A 16,744-nucleotide genomic window follows, 5' to 3' on the forward strand; every position below is an offset into this window, starting at 1 on the left:
CATTATGAATAGAGTTGACGCTCGCTCCAAATAAACTTTGGGTTTTCAGTTTTGTGTGCCTTTTTTCCCTCTTTCCTTTTCTTCTCCGAGGGGTTTGCTTAGCTTTTTCTTGGACATCAACTTTGATCTTGTAAAGATGAGACACAAGTTTTATTACGCAAGTTAACAATGTCTGCGATGCTTGTGGATGGTAATTTCTGTCCAAAAACAAATATGACACATGTAGTTTTTGCTTTTATGAGATTGGAATTCCAAGTGGTGTTCCTAACTTCTCTGAGCCCTTCGTTCTTTTCTCATTTTATTTGTATTTTTCTCTTTCCATCCCTTTTCCTTAAATTTCCTCGTATCCCGACTCTCCTTTCCAGCACTAAACTCTGAGTACCCACCGGCCCCAGGAGAACAGTCATGTTTCCAATATGTCTCCATTTAGCAGAGACCAAATGAACAAGACCAAGGCCAAAACAAGAGCAGGGAAAATCATCACATAGCCACTGGCACAATCTGCTTATCTTTCACTGCAAATAGCTCTCAAGGTCTTCACATCATCGTTCCTATGTGCACGTACATGCACATGCACATGCACATGCACACACAAATATATGCCCACGCACACACACAGAGACACACATATTCATGTATGCACATGTTGTTCTTTTCACACAAACACATTCAGAGCATATCAGTGAGGATACACACGCTCATCCAAACTTGCTTGGGCTGTTTCCTGCCACTGCCGAGAAGTACATAATGATAATTACAGTTTGGGTCTACATCCATGAATTAACCAGATCAGACACACACACACACGCGCATACACACACAAACACACAAAAACACACACAATTCCAGAAGTGCTAGGGTCTGCTGTGATGGATTCTGACTGGTGTGCAGTTTTGGAGCAGCCCAGTACTGGGAAGTGGCCCGTTCTACTATTGTTCTCTATTAAAACCTCCTGGGAACCATCTCAGCAAGACGGAGAGATGTGCAGGACCAATAAAACTCCAGTCAAAGCAGCAGAGTCAGAGAGGCTGAGCCCTCACTTAAGTCTTTATGCAACAATATGTCGCTATGATTGATGAAAACTAGTTGAGAATGGATAGAAGTAAAACTGCAGAAAAAAGTTCTCACCAACGTCCGCCAATGAGATTATGTTTTTTACGATGTTTGTTACTGTGTTTGTCAGCAGGTTTTCGCAAAAACTCCTGTAAAGATTGTGAGGATAGGACACGGGCCAAGAAACAGCCAATAAAAGTTTGGTATGCATCCGATTTTTTATCCTGTTATTTAACGTTGTGAGAGCAAGACAATGTTCGTCAGGCATGGGGGCCGAAATTAATGAGCACGTGAAATATGGTGCAGATCCAAATAAGAAATCTGGTTCTGGCGGATTTAAATGTGGTGACTGAAGGGGACTTTTGGGCCTTGGTGGCGGTATGAGCTCTGCTGAGTCTAGTTTCTGATGTGTTTGTGCATTGCGAGGAGGGAAGGACACAGACACACATACACCCAGATAAGGACAGGCAGATGTGGCCAGAGAAGCCACAGAAGAGGCAAAACAGGAGCCACAGTTCAGGTGTGTGTGCCAACCACAGAGGCTGGGAGGTGTTTACAGAGTGCGAATGTATGCCAGTAAGCCCCACTGACTCACTTGTGTGGGTACGGCAGCATTTCATGTGCCCATAATGGTAAACCATGCGGGCATTTCACTAAGCCACTGTTTTAAAGGCTGATTTACAACGCGGCCCATGCAACAACATATTACATGCAGCTGCATTTCAACGAACCCATCCCTCCTTCTTCCTACAACTCTCACTGCTGCACGCCGTCTGTGCACTTTCCATTAACCCCTTCCTCCATCTCCGCAAACATCCGCCCGTACATCGGGCAAAAGTGAGTACCTGTCTGTGCGTATATATCTAAAATCAAATGTAGATTTGCTTTAACGACCTTGTCTATCTGCACCACCATTACCCGCTCGCTTGACCCCCTCATTCCTTTGGTGACCCTGAGGGCAGGACTGCCGTTAAGGAGGCCGTCACTGGGTGCTGTGTCCTAGGCTGTCTCTTTATGACTGCAGGGCCCACCTAATCAATTGCCCACTCATGCACACACTTAAATGTGCCCCCCCCACACACACACCAAACACACACACAGACACACACACATACACACACACACACACACACACACACACACAGGACTTCCAATCAATTAGTCTTGAGATTTAAACAAGCCGGTAAACTTGGGGGTGTTAGTCTCCCTTGGGCCAATCAGATTGGACTCAACCCAAGACTTCTATACCAGCCATATAACACTAATTAGCCTCATATAGGTGCATGCATGCGTGTGCGTGTGCGTGTGTGTGTGTGTGTGTGTGTGTGTGTGTATGTGGGTGTGTGTGGGTGTGTGTGGGTGGGTGTGTATGTGGGTGTGTGTGGGTGTGTGTGGGTGGGTGTGTGTGGGTGGGTGTGTGTGGGTGTGTGTGTGTTTGCGACCAACGCTAATTAGCAGGCCTAGTGAACCTACTTCCTCAGGACCATTTCCTGTGATAGTAATTATTAGGTATGTGTGATAAATTCCAGGCCCTCTTCCACCCGTCCAGAGATAGAACAAGACAAGGGGAGAAATGCAGACAAAAAAGAGAGGGGGGGGAGAGAGAGAGACCATTTAATACCCAGAGGAAGTCAAGGGGGGTAGTGTGGACAGAGTGATGAGGTAAAGGTAAAAAGGGACAATCAAAGAATGATTTTTTTCCCTGGGGGACAAACTGAGACTCGGTACGAAGGTGAGAGCCGTTTCCACAGGCACTGACTCCTTGACGTGGCCTCCCTGTCCTCTTCTCTGTAATCGATCCCTGCATTCATTTTGTTTTCGTGTGTCATTTGCTGCTCCCAACTTCGCGATGTCAGTCTTCAGATCAGGACAAAAAGCTCTTTCTGTCCGTGGAAAGACTCTTCACTTTCTGTCAGTTTAACTAAACACACGCAGACTCGGCCCGTGCTCCCCGTTCCACCGACGTCTTCGGGGCGTCAACGCGTCTTTCAGTGCGGCGTCAACTTCACAAGACAGCTCGAGCCGACCACTCACTCATTCGTTGACTTTAGGAGACAATGTCACTTAACCAACCAACTCCAACTGCATTCCAACATGTCAGCAGCCCAGCGAGTTGTCGTACTGTATGCAAACACAGTTGTGTGTACCTCTGTGTGCTTAAGTCAGGGTTTACGTACAGTGCAAGATGTAAAACTTACAATTCGTATTCACTGGGTGGGCCTTTGCTTGCCAAGAAAATACTATGCGTTCATTGGTGCCAAAAATCTTAATAAGTGGTGCTTAAAAAATAAAATATATAAACATAATTGGTGCTAGACGAGCCGAAACCTGTGAAAAGTGAGTTCAAGACTTCGAGACAGAATGCAGGCCAAGAGAATAAGTTGGTCTGGGAAATATGGAATTCAACTTTAAGGGGCTTAACTTCCAGCTGCATTAGCTGAATAGTGCACCCTGAAATTCAAAAGCTGACTGTACGCAAAGGAAACATCCCACATGTGCATGCATCTTTGGACTGTTTTTCTCCACCCTTGAAGCTTCTGGGACCCAGGTACAAGTCTGTCATCACCACACTGTATGAACGAGAACTTAGACGCAGGGATTTCCATTTGATGAAACCCTTTATTGACAAAATCTCAAAGGAGGAGGAGGAGGAGGGGGGAGGAGGAGGGTGGAGCATGCCTAGGCCCTGACATAATAACACACCTACAGGCCCGACAGCCGACACACATGTCGAAGGTAAACACGCGTGTCAGAGGGCACAGGAGCACAGACAGACATGATGAATGGCTCCAGGTTCCCACGAGGCGACACGCACACAAACCTGCTCGGAGAGAGAGAGAGGAAGGTGATGTGTGGTCAGCCCCTCCTCATCACTGCAATACAGAGAATCCCATTCACACACGCCGCACCGGCCCTCGATGTCATTACCAATCACAACAATGGCACTGTAACACCATACGTGTGTGTGTGTGTGTGCGCGTGGTTGTGCAAATGTGCGTACGCGTGCAAGTCCTCGCATGTGAGAGATTATGCCGTGTGTGGATGTCATCTCGAAACCAAGTAAACGTGGCGCTGTTTGGTTGAAGATATCTGTAGGAGTCAAATTATGTTGACTCTTATGCTATCTTTCTTTATTAGCACGTGCATATGGGTGTATGTAAGAATGAATGAGTGACACTATGTCCGTAGGTGTTTTTACCCCCACCTAGAGGACACCTGAACTGGACCTGAGAGGCTGAAGGTGGAGCCCAAGGGGGAAAGGCCTTAGGAGCCAGCAGCCAGAACATCGGGGCGTGGCTGAGGAAGGCAACAGTTTTTTGTGTGCTGTTACGTTTGCCATGTGAACTGTGACACTCTTTAGTTTAATATCTTTAAGTCTATCTCCACCAACTTGTAATCCACCTTTCTGCAATAAACGGTCAAAGGGACCAACTGGACTCACCTCTACTCCTCATCTTTTCTACACGCGTCAGAACCAAAATCGAGCTCAGCCACCAGTGGTAGTGAAATAGAAATTGTTGCTACAATATCAATGCTTTTGTGAGTGGATTTGTGAGTGTGTGTGTGTGTGTGTGTGTGGGTCCAAGGCCCCGTGAAGAGATCAGCGAGCGGGGACACGACCTTGCCAGAACAGCTGGCCTCTCTGTGTGTTTAGGCAGAGTTACCATGGCGATGGCGCCGTGCAGACAGGATGTCTACGTCGGGGATTTGAAAGTCATAACGTCGCTGCTGCTCTAAGCTTCATGATGCCACGGGTTCCTGTAACCAGCCGGCAAACAGAGACACGGACACACGGACACACTTCACGGACCTTTGTCTCTTTTTGAGGGGATTTGATTGAAGAACATGATAATAACGAGTGAGAAGTAAGTTTTCATGGAGATATTCTTGCTGGAGAACTGCTTGAAGTGTGTTTCTATGAACAAGTGATGAGCACCTGTGTTTATGTTACACTGAGCAATGACGTTTTCATTATTTGTGAGGTATATTCGTCCAACAAGAGAAAAGAACATTAAGCAAAAGCAGGCATCTACAGTGACATCATAGTTTGTACTTCCATCGCTCTTTTGTGCCTTTACCTTTGTCAAGAAGGTTTTTATCTGTGTGTTTTTGTTTGTCTGTTCGTTGGAAGGATAATGAAAAAAGTCGAGGGTCTCCACCACTCCCTCCATCATCCCTCCCTTCCCTCCCTCCCTTTCTTCATCCGTCAACCCCCCTCCATCGATCACTCTCGCACTCTGTCATCCTCTTTCCCCATCCTTTACTATTTCCTCCCTGACTCTCTGCTGCAGCCTCGCTCTTTACCCTCTTCCACTTGTCTCGCCCTGTGTATAGAATATACTAATGTGTGTGCATAATTCCCCCCTCCATCTCTCCAAATGTCTCTACAAGAATTTCCACTCTGTCAACTCCGCCTCCCTTTATCTGCCCACTCGAAACCTGCCGCTACCCTTTCTTTGCTGCAAAATCAGTTTCCATCACCAAAATGTAAACAGAGATAATATCAGCTACATTCCCAGTGTCTACAGGAGGATCAGGTTCAGTAAGCCACTGTGATGTTGTGGCATGTAGTATTATCCCAATCCGACTATGGAAACATCTCAATGACTAGCTATTCAAAACGTCCAAACACATAATTTCTCTATTGTGCACCTACACCCAGTGACCCTAACTCGTTTAATGACTAGCTCCTCTGGAGGCCATCTGAGTCTGTGAGTGTGAGTGACTGTGTGTATCTGTGTGTGTGAGTGTGAGTGAGTGTGTGTGTGTATACTGTACAGTATGGGGGAAACTCAATCTGGTGTGGGGTGACAGAGCAGATCCTGGACCACTCCTTACACATCAAGTATTCAGCTATGTATATGAAAAATGCAAATATTAAAATCTCTCTCTCTCTCTCTCTCTCTCTCTCTCTCTCTCTCTCTCTCTCTCCTCTCTCTCTCACACTCACACTCACACTTACACAAACAATGCGAGTGAGGGAAACCCAGCATTCAAAGAGAGGATATTGAAAATGATATTGTTCCCCTCTTGTCTATTTCATTAACAGTGTTGAAAAGCCCACAGCCTGCTCTCTCGCTCTCTCTCTCCCTCCAGCCGCACACACGCACTCACACGCACAGTGGAGACACGCACACAGAGCTCTCCAGTTCACTGGGGAACGTGCCTCACATGGTTTGCTTCAGCTGGTCCTCTTGACAAATGCCACATTACAGCGGCGAGAAGGGGAGACTTGGCATGCAATCAAACTTCTCTCATGATTTCTAAGATTTGAAATACTTCAGTTTGTACAGCCCCTCCACTCCATCCTCACCTCCCTCTCATTCTCTCTCTCCTTGTCGAGTTTTCTCCCCCCTTCTTCTTGCCTTCACTCTAACCACCCTACTCTCTTGTTACCTCTGTTTCTCTGCCCAATCGTTCCTGCATGGTTTTCCCTGTACCAACGTGGACTGGAGCTGTGCTGTGGGAAAATGGCCCCCTTCTAAAGGCGCAAGCCAAAGTTTGTGTAAGTGAGTGATTATATGCGAGTTCCACTGAGGTTGTGCGTGCGTTGTGCGTGCGTTTCTCTGCAGCTTGTTCAGATGCAAGTCAGTCTCACGAAGCTTCGCCCCTCGCAATTCAACAGTCCTTTAATCCTCATCACCAGTGACCCCAAACCTCAGCCTTCGACCTCTTTCTACACACACAGCCGAACGCACAAAGACCACACACACACACACACAATCGTGCCCCCTGTGCCCCTTCCATTAGCTCTTACCAGCGCAGACTGGTATTCAGTCAAAGTCCCCGAGCACAAAAGCAAAAAGAATGCCATCTGCTTTATTGCTGGTCACGTCAACCCACCATCGCATCAACTTTCTTTCTAATGGTAATATAATAATGATTTATGCTTAGAGTGCGAAACAATGTCATCATTACCATTCACATGTCAGGTCCGTGAGCGTTTTCCTTATGTCACGTGCCTACCTAGAAGCACGGATTGTGTCTGTAACACATGTAATGCATTTCCTCTGCTAAACATCACCGCTCATGTTTGGGTGGTGGAAATTGGAACAGACAGGAAGATGGTTTGGATCACAAATATATATATATAAGTGTGTGCATACGTGTGTGTGGCTGCATGAGGAAGGGCACTGTCTTATTTGGTCTGCCGTAAACTATACACACACACACACACACACATTCTTTCACGTTTAGTGTGATCAGAGGGGCTTGTGAGGCGTAATGAAGTTGTGTTTTCAATAGATGTGTACCAGCCTTCCCTTTTGTACTGCACTGAGTGGCTGACATTAAAGGCTTTTCTCTGCGGCACATGACAACCAGATATGTGGCTTCATGCTCCTTCAATCAGAGCGCTCAAAGCAAACGCACATGTAGCTGCTCCACTCACACATCCACATACACCCACTGACACACATGGAAACACAGCCTGTCCTGCGCTTTTCTTTTTATTTGGGGGGGGGGGGGGGGTTCCATCTCCTCTCTCGCTCCGTCACACAAGCACAAAGACGTCCACACGAGCCGAACACATATTTTTACGGCCTCCTGTCTAAGGCAGCACCACCTGTCCTCAATAAACGTAGCTGTTCACAAGGCAGCTAGAGACAACAGCTGATCCTGCCTCGGAACACACCTCGGCACTGATGTCTATATAGCATACATGCACAGATGCACATGTGAACAAGTGAGCGGTCAAATGGGCCTAATGCGGCATCAGACACAGGTTCCTGGCGGACGCAGCATCGAACCTGCTGTGCGGGAGGAAATGAAAACACTCCTGATCAGACATGGAATGAATCATGCCATTGTTAATATCATTTTTTTTTTTTTGGTCTTGGGTATGCAGCCACTAGCATGAACAATTGTGGCCTGGTATAGGGCAGGTAGGTAGGCAAATGAGTGAGACACTAACTTCATCTCCAGAATTTCCTCCAGCTGTTTGCGTCTCTCCTGGTGCAGACTGCTGACGTGTCCATCTCTCTCGTGCAGGGACTGCTGCGTAGAGGACAGACGCATTTTGGTGGCGTCCAGCTCTTGTCGCGTCTTCTCCAGAGCGCCCATCAGCTCCTCCAGCTGTAGAGGGGAATATATCATTTTAAAACTGATTGAAAACATACGTGGATACTCATGCACGTGGCTCTGTTCCCATATGTGAGACGTGTTGATTGCATCGTACGAATCTCCCATAAAACTTGTAATGCAAGATCCACTTGACACTTTTGGATGCCCAGTCTCTCACACACACACACAGGGGAAAAGCACAGGTCATAAGGGAACACACATGTGTATTTCAGAATGTGTGTGTGCTGGATCGGTATAATGTGGTGAGATGACTGCCTGAACATTAAAAGGAAAGGCTGATAGACAAAAATGAGCGGTTGAGACTCAGGTTTAAAGGTTAGATGAATGATATGTCCTCTGACTCCCGTGGTGGAAACAAGGGTCCACCTTTCTCCACTTACGCTACCTCCCTCTCCTACTTTGGAGCAGGTGAGAATAATGCTTGACCCCTCAACGACATGTCCTCCCTCTAAACACACACATGCCCTCCAGCCATGGAGGTCTGCGTGTCCAACCTGAGCGTCTGATAGACAGGATGTGACCTCAGGGTGTCATTATCCGAGGGCAGGAAGTGTCTAATTGTCTAACAACAAGCACTTCACAACAGGATCCAGCACCAGGCAGGACCGTTCAGATTATGTGAACGCAATATCAAGACAATGTGCTTGTACAGATAGAATAAAGAAAGTGATCTTTCAAAGTGAGATTTGCGATGTTAGACGGTGAAACAATAAACTCGGAAGTACTAGATCTCAAAGAAACAAAGGGAATGAAAGAAAAGGAGAAGCAAAGGATAAAACGAGAGAAAATAAGCATTAGGGGAAAACGCTCCATGGGGTAACACATGAAAAAAGGAATGTGCCTCTTTTATGAAGGGGCCAAATCGTTCACACATTTTCGGTACACTCTCCGTCTCCGCCGGGTTTTCTAGGTGTGTTTCACAGATGTCAGATAATGTTCTCCCCGACTGTTTATGAATATCACATATGGAGTAAGAGACGGAAGGGGCAGAAAGCAAAGCAAAGGGGGAGAGTAAAGAAATGCGAAAATGGTGGGAAAGTGACAACTTTCAGTCATAATCTCCTAGAAATGGCCCACAAGGCTTCGCTTCAAATAAAATCTAATGTACCAAATATCATTGAGACATCCAGCTGTCATCCAAACTCACACCACGTTTTTGGTTTGATGACCCGTTTCAGCCTGGACACAATCCACATCTTTTCATCTTAAAGCCAAGGGTCACACACACACACACGCACACACACACACACACACACACACACACAAACACGTCTATCAATCCATATGCGTGAACTGCGCCCTCATAGGTCCACCACCCAGGTTAGCCCTCACTTCACAATCACATCATTAATAAGGAATACAATGCATTTTAGTGAAATTAGGGACCTAATCAGCTTAGCGGTGAGCCTGTGCGTGCTAATTTAGCTCAACTTCAAGGCAAAGCCCCCCCAGCCAGTCTAAGGCTCGCTAAGACTGGCCCAAAGCCCCTTTAGTTGCTAAGCTGATTGGGGGCTCAGAGGTAAGGGAAAATCAAATCCCTCTTGTCCATTTGCGTCTGTGTTGCTGGTTCAAAGGCCTAGTTCAAACGCCGCATGGGGGGGGGGGGGGGGGGGGGAGAAGGAGCGAGACAGGAACAGAGGAGAGAAAGAAAGGGAGACGGAGTGAGGAGGAGATAATTGGGTGAAACAACTTAAGGCAGATGAGAAAGAGTGAGGCTCAGGACCGCGGATGGAGAGCGGGAGTCGTGCCAGATGCAGGTCAGGAACCAGAGGGCCACGCAGGAGGAGCGAGGAGACTTAGAGAGCCGGGGGTGTGAAGAAAAGTGACCCGGGGCATTACCCATGCTCCATTTCAGCAAGTCAGGCTGATGGAAGACTTTCAGCGCATTACACATCATGAGACTGATTACTCTGAGGCAAGAGGGGTGGTGGTGGGGGGGGAGAGAATGCGAGTCTGGCAGGGCGCTCTGAAACGGTGCCAGGGTCAGGTGATGTTTCAGAAGAAGCTGTCCTACTCTCTTTCTGCCCCCCCCCCCCCAAACACACACACACACATACTCTTTCTCTCCAAAGGCAAGAACAGCAGTTGACTGACGACTGTGAAACTGCACGTCAGCGGCAAGTCGACTCGCCGCCTCCTCGTGCGGTGATGTAACGTCGGCTCATAAAGGTCGCCGCGTTGACAGCACCTACCAGCGAGCGCACCAGTGGCGGAGCGGCGTGCGCCCTCGTGTCGACAGCACCAGTGTAACTCTAGTCCCGCTCGCTGCGTCATGTTCGGTCGCCGGCGTGACTGCGTGCCGGCTCGGTGCGAAATGGAGGTAACCTGACGATTACTTCTCGGGGGTCAACGAGTGTTAATGTGTCACAAGCTAAGAGAGGATTTCCCTGATTGGCTACACGTGGGTGAACTCGGGGCAAAGCTGAATCATCCACTCCTGTCCACGCAAAAAAAAAGTCAGACAAACATAAATAAACTCTTCTCTGGACCGCTCGGCGGATCGGATTATTGTTCGATGAACGCAGTCTCCAGCCAAGTGAGCAAAGTGCAGAAATTGTGAATAACAGGAGGAATAGGACACAGTTAGCGTAGCCACTCACTGATTTCTTTCAACTAAGTTTGACCCTTTTTTCGTTTTCCTCCTCTCTCCACCAATATCCTCTCTTCATCGTCTACGCTCTCCTCTATCAGCTTCTGTGTTTTAATGCGCCTGTGGCGGTGATTGAGTAGAGGAACATGATGTGCGCGTTTGAAGCAATACAGCCTCCATTTTTCCTGAAAAAAGTTGGTTCTTGTTTTTAGCCGCGAAATGCTCTCATGTTACTTGTGGCACGCATAAGTAATGCAAGGTCATTCTCATTCAAATGCACACTCACACCGAGAGGAAACACACTCCTTCACCCTGTTTCTCTTTCCCACCACAGACACACCTACACTCACACACACACACACAAAAGCACAAACACACACACACACACACACACACACACACACACACACACAAGAGCACACACAGAAACCTTCTTGGACTCACTTAAAGACGTAGACCGGCCAGCTGGCAATCAGAAAGACAGACAGATAGCAGCACATGCAAGAGCAGAAAAGGCAGCCTGTGCTCCATCAAGACTACAAGCCCGAAGTCTAAAGCTTTGTTAATGAATTCTAATTACATGCACACAAACTCACAATAAGTCAAACATGTGTTAACATTTGCAAGCATGCAACACCAAACTTAATTAGAGACGTGAAATGAGAGGGGGTGATGATTTCTCTGAGTTTTGAATTTCAGCGTCGACTGAGCAGATCAACGCTGAAGGAAAAAAACATGTTCGCAGAAGTAAAACTGAATTACGGATTCCAGGAAGGAGAAGAAAACTGTAAATTCAGTAAAAAATATTTTTGCTGTTGAAAAGGCTGCATATCAAGTGATTAAGAGTCACTCATGAACCACCCTCTGCATGCAGTGACACTCTTGGCCACATGGGGGTGCGATTTCCCCCAAACATTTTCTCACTGGTCCTTTCGTGACCTGATATCTGCACTCCAGGCCAGGTGTGTGAGGATGCATGCAACTACCCATGTGTCAGAGTGTGTGTGCATGTGTGTGCATGTGTGTGCTGCATCTGAAATGCCCCGTCCGTGTGTGTAGCGTCGGGGTCAACCTCTCTCTGGGCCTGAACCCGAGCCGCCTCCTCCTGCGCCCAGAGAGCCTCCCTATGTGCAGATGTGTTCATGCTCTCCCTCAGTGCCACCTCCAGCTCCCTGATCCGCTCCGCTGTCTCCCGCATGGCATCCTGGGAAGCCAAAAGAGGAAACTGGGGGGGGGGGGGGGGTTCAGAAGAGGACGACAAGGAGGAGGGTCGGAAGCAAAGTAACAAAAACCAGGGGGAGAATGTTTTGAGCGCATGTTCGTAATCAAATGTTTTTGCATTGGAACAAAACTGTTCTGGTGAAAGACACTGTGGGAAGCAGTGTAGCTCATGGTCCCTTTGGTAAAAGGAATCCAATCCATGTAAAACAGAGAGTCAGGGAAGTCAAAAGCTGCAGTGGGAGAAGAACAAGACCCTTCTGAGAAGAAGCCGAGCCCGTCTTAGCAGCTGCCAAGACAGAAGAGGGCGATAAGTGAGGAAGAGATGGAGAGTTTGTGGAGTTTGTGTGTGGCCTCTCTGACTCCTATGGCGAGTGGAGGAAATGGATCCTTCTCCACATTGAGTGAAGGAGCTGTGAACGAAAACACCGGACAGGAACAATAAGACCCCCGCCCCCGCAATTCTCTCTCAAAATGTCTCTTTTGACTTTCTCTCTAAGAGTTGACTCACCTTCCGTTTCACACGTTCACACGTTGCTGGGAGCAGCACAGAAGCCTCGGAGTCACGCGGACAACAAGACTCTTATTCAAACAGCAGCTTAGTGGAGCTCAGGGTTGAATCCTCGTTGCTGAACTCTCAAACTCGTGTTTTGATTGTGCAAACTCTGCTTGAACCAATCAGACACTCTGCAACTGCATCCGCAGTAGCCAAAAAACACCACAATAGTTTCCAGAAATGTCATGTAAACACTTTTAAGGCCACGTTTGGAGCTACCTTCCAGAGGGACGAGTGAAATTAATTTAATGTGAAAGTAATTCTACGAGACGGGGCCAGGAACACGCAGGATGCACATGAATGGCTTATAAACTGTGTGTAATAAATATCAAAGAAGAGAAAATAAGTTTCAGCACATGTTCAATGTTGGGGCGATCGAAATGGATAAAAATGGAATATAGATATTTCTAGGGCTGTCTACCTCTATATGCAATGTTAAACAATAAATAAATGCATAAGAATATAAATGTATTATCTGTTAATGACCAAAAGGGGCTGATTGAATGACGGATTCTGGGATACTGACTAAAGCAGGAGCAATGGATGAGATAAAAAAAAAAGGGACGGGGCAAATCACAAGCGGATACTTGTGGCTCGTCACGTCAGCACGACACAGCTGGAGGTGAGCGACAAACACCTGCACACACACACACACACGTACACACACACACAGAGGGAGGCTGTGTGCGTCAGCAGTCCAACGTCCTAATTGGACGTGACAGACGGCCAGTAATCCGATGCACCAGAAGCAACAAGTACTGGTCTGACTGCGCCCAGTCGACAGACACCCACGCACGCACACACACACACACACACACACACACAAGCACCCCACTGAGATGGGACTACGACTACTGGACCCCCAAGCGTAACCTAACCAGTGTCTGCCTGTGTGCATATGTGTGCGTGTGCATATGTACAGTATATATACATAAACTGTATATGCCTCTCTCTGTGTGTCAGTGCATATCTGTGTTTTGAGTTTTATTAGTAACAAGAGAACATTGTTGGCTGAAAATAAAGAATGGAAAAGAAAAGGGAACAAGCGATATAGGGAGATATAGGGACTGAGGAGAAATGGAAAGATAATTGCCTCTGCAGCACCAATCATCACCTTCTGCCCCTGGGAAGGATCATTATGGAGTCTGGCCCTTTTGGGTTTGATGGAGGGATTAAAATCACTAAAATAAACGAGCAGAGAGTGAGAGAATGCACATTTCCAGCAGCTGTGCACCTATGATCCTCAGCTCTGCACATACCGGCGCACTCAAGCCACTCACCCACACATGCACACATCTGTCTCTGTCAAAAGAGTTATGTGTGTAGCTTCAACCTCCATGTTCCTATTTAATAATAAAAACAAAAATGCAAGTAATTGTCCTGGACCAGAGGTTTCACACTAAGTTCCCAAATCTTCTTTTACTGTCCCCATTTCAAAATATAAGAGTTACAGCAATCATATGTGTCTCCAAACAAAGTAGTGAGTGTCGCTGATGCCTCTCCATTACAGATAAAAGGGGAATAAAGGGCCTGTCTGAAGCCTTGAAGTGAACATTTCCGATGTGTGTTTTCTCTGTGTTTGTGAAGTGCAGCGTGGCGCGATGGAGACGATGGAGCGGAGAGATGCTATCTCTCCATCCCACATAAACTCTCCTGGACAGAGGGGCGGAGGGGAGCGAGGAGGAAAGGCCCTGTTTGTTTGTGTTTACCCTCGGAGCGTGCTGTGTTCCTGATGGACCAAGAGATAAGCGCAGGCCGAGAGCCAGGGGGGGGGGGGACAATATCGAGAATGTCTCTAAATCACAGATAGTGAGCTTTCTCGTAATCATTGAAATAAAATGTTGTTGTATTCGACTATTTAAAAATAAGGTTTTACGTTGTTTTCAATTCTAAATAATGATGTCAGCGTCATTGTCAAAGATCCACTATGAGTCAGGCTCTCAAATTGGCGAATGACAATAAACTTGAACTTGATCTTGATTTCCTGCCTCTGCTCTCACACTAGTATTTTTCCTGGCCAAGATTTTATAATACCTGGAATACAAACGTACAAAAGAGAAAAAAGAATACAACCACCACTGAAACTTTCCATTTTGCTCTTTTTTTGTGGACGTCATCTATCTCCCAGAAATCAATCCCACAACTGCCTTGCACTCGTCCCTGTACCACTTTCCCTTCTTTTTCTGGCACTCGCCTCGCGCCTCTTTCCAGGTTGCAGCGATATTAATGTGTGCTACTCAGACACGGTTTAGAAGAGGAAATAGGATGTTGGAAGTTGCCTGCCAGCACACACAGAAATAACAAAATAGCTCCACCAAAAACAGATTTGAGAGAAGGCCTCACGGCTCCATTTGCCAGAGAGTTACACAGCCGGGGTGTGCTCTACTTCATCGGTCCGCTGGGAACCACCTGGCATGGCTGCACTCTGCATATTAACACCCGAGCATACCTTTGCAGTGAAGTACACAATTACCCACCCACAAACACTACTGAGCAAACAGCTGACACTCTTGTTGACACCTAAGCAGGTTTACAACTTTTTAAATGATACCAAAAGAGGCACTTTCTCTCCCCTGACGGACCAGATCCAGTCCTTTACTATTCCCATCTGAGCCATTATTCCGCCGCTACCTGGCTGGCGTTTGGAGCCGATTTCTTCCGGACTTAATGTCTGTCTCTTCCACTTAGACCTGCCTCTCAGATGTAGTGGGGGGTGGGGTGGGGGGGGGGAGGAATGAGGCATGAAAGACTGGAACAGAGGTCTGTCGGCTCCAAAGAGCAGATTTACAGTGTAGAAGACAGTAAACATAAAACAGAGTGGGAAGGTTAAAAGCTAATATTTTCTAAGGAAAGGTTCTCAAAGGAGATGAGAAGGAAATCGGAGAAAAGAGCGGTAGGGGAAATTAGTAAAAGCCAATCGGAACACTCGGGGCGATGAAGAGCTAAATGAAAAAACAAGGACACACACACACACACACACACACACACACACACACATATATTCAAACCTGGGATAAAGAGTGCGGATGTCCATCAGTCATGGCATCTTTCCTCGTCTCACCGGGAACCATCTGCTTCTGGATGTTAGGAGACTTGATTTGCCTTCAGATAGAGAAAACGGGATGAGGAGGATCGTACTCACGCAGTTTGATGATGTTGTGTATCTTTATGTAGGCACACACGTTACACACAATACACAATGGCCCTATTTTACTCAAAATTATTTCAAAAAAACTATAAAATATGTTATTGTTGACGTTCATATGAACTGCATACAGTAAATCACGTTTATATAATTTTGTTTCATTATAGATTTTTTTTTTAGAGTTAAAACAAGGCCACCTTATTGCATCATGCAGATAGATGACGGTTTGAAGCAGCGCATGTGTCTAGTCTCAGTAACACGGCAGACAAGGACAAGCCGAGACTTGACTGATGACTGATGTGAGACACTGCTGTGTAAATCTTTCAACGACGAAAACACACAAACACACGTAGACAGGAGACGCAGGCACGAGCACGCACACAAACACACATGCATAATTAAATATGCGTAAGAAGTAAGTGGACGAATAAGGGGACAGGAACACAGATGCAGGAAACCAATATCCATGTTTCTATTTCTGTACATCCACACACACACACACACACACCCCCACACAAACACACACACACACATACATCGGCGTGTGTTTAAAAAACCCCAACATAAATCGTACAAGTCCTTATACACACGCAAGATAATAAATCTGCCATCAGCACTGTGCATTGAGGAGCTGATTACAGAGCAAAACCATGTATCAACCAGCCAGGATGAATGTGTATTTACCTCCACACTAAAACCTACTCCTTGTCATTTACCACACATACTTAACGAGAGAACTATGGTAAATATGCACACACACACACACAAACACACACACACATCTACATAATTCCAGACATTACACTGACTTAAATTCATTACATTACATCTACACCTAACTGGAATTACCACACTGTGGTTGTATGCCTCTGTCAACCAGTGCAGTTTCACCCAATATAAAAACAATTCCCAGACTCATGATGTACATTAACTGTGACATTTGACTGTAGAGATATCATCGGTTAAGCTTTGATTTCAAGTGACAACTGGTCAAAATTTGAGGAAATTCCCTGAAGACAGACCTGAGTAATTAAACATGACTTGTGAGGTTAGGGGGCCTGGATCTTTTATCTCCGACCACTCAAATCGAATCAGTTAA

General features: G+C 46.5%; 1 protein-coding gene across 1 annotated transcript in view; it reads right to left on the reverse strand.

Annotated features, from left to right (window-relative positions):
- Window positions 1–16,744, reverse strand: part of LOC133957106 (ERC protein 2-like) — a 143,959-nt gene that overhangs the window by 61,337 nt on the left and 65,878 nt on the right. Inside the window, exons 12-14 of the mRNA XM_062392539.1 lie at window positions 15,509–15,602; window positions 11,799–11,951; window positions 7,967–8,127 (exon numbers count right to left, since the gene is read on the reverse strand). Of these exons, the coding sequence (XP_062248523.1) occupies window positions 7,967–8,127; window positions 11,799–11,951; window positions 15,509–15,602 (408 nt within the window). The remainder of the gene's footprint in view (window positions 1–7,966; window positions 8,128–11,798; window positions 11,952–15,508; window positions 15,603–16,744) is intronic.

Source organism: Platichthys flesus, chromosome 7 (assembly GCF_949316205.1).
Source record: "Platichthys flesus chromosome 7, fPlaFle2.1, whole genome shotgun sequence".
NCBI classification, from domain to species: domain Eukaryota; kingdom Metazoa; phylum Chordata; class Actinopteri; order Pleuronectiformes; family Pleuronectidae; genus Platichthys; species Platichthys flesus.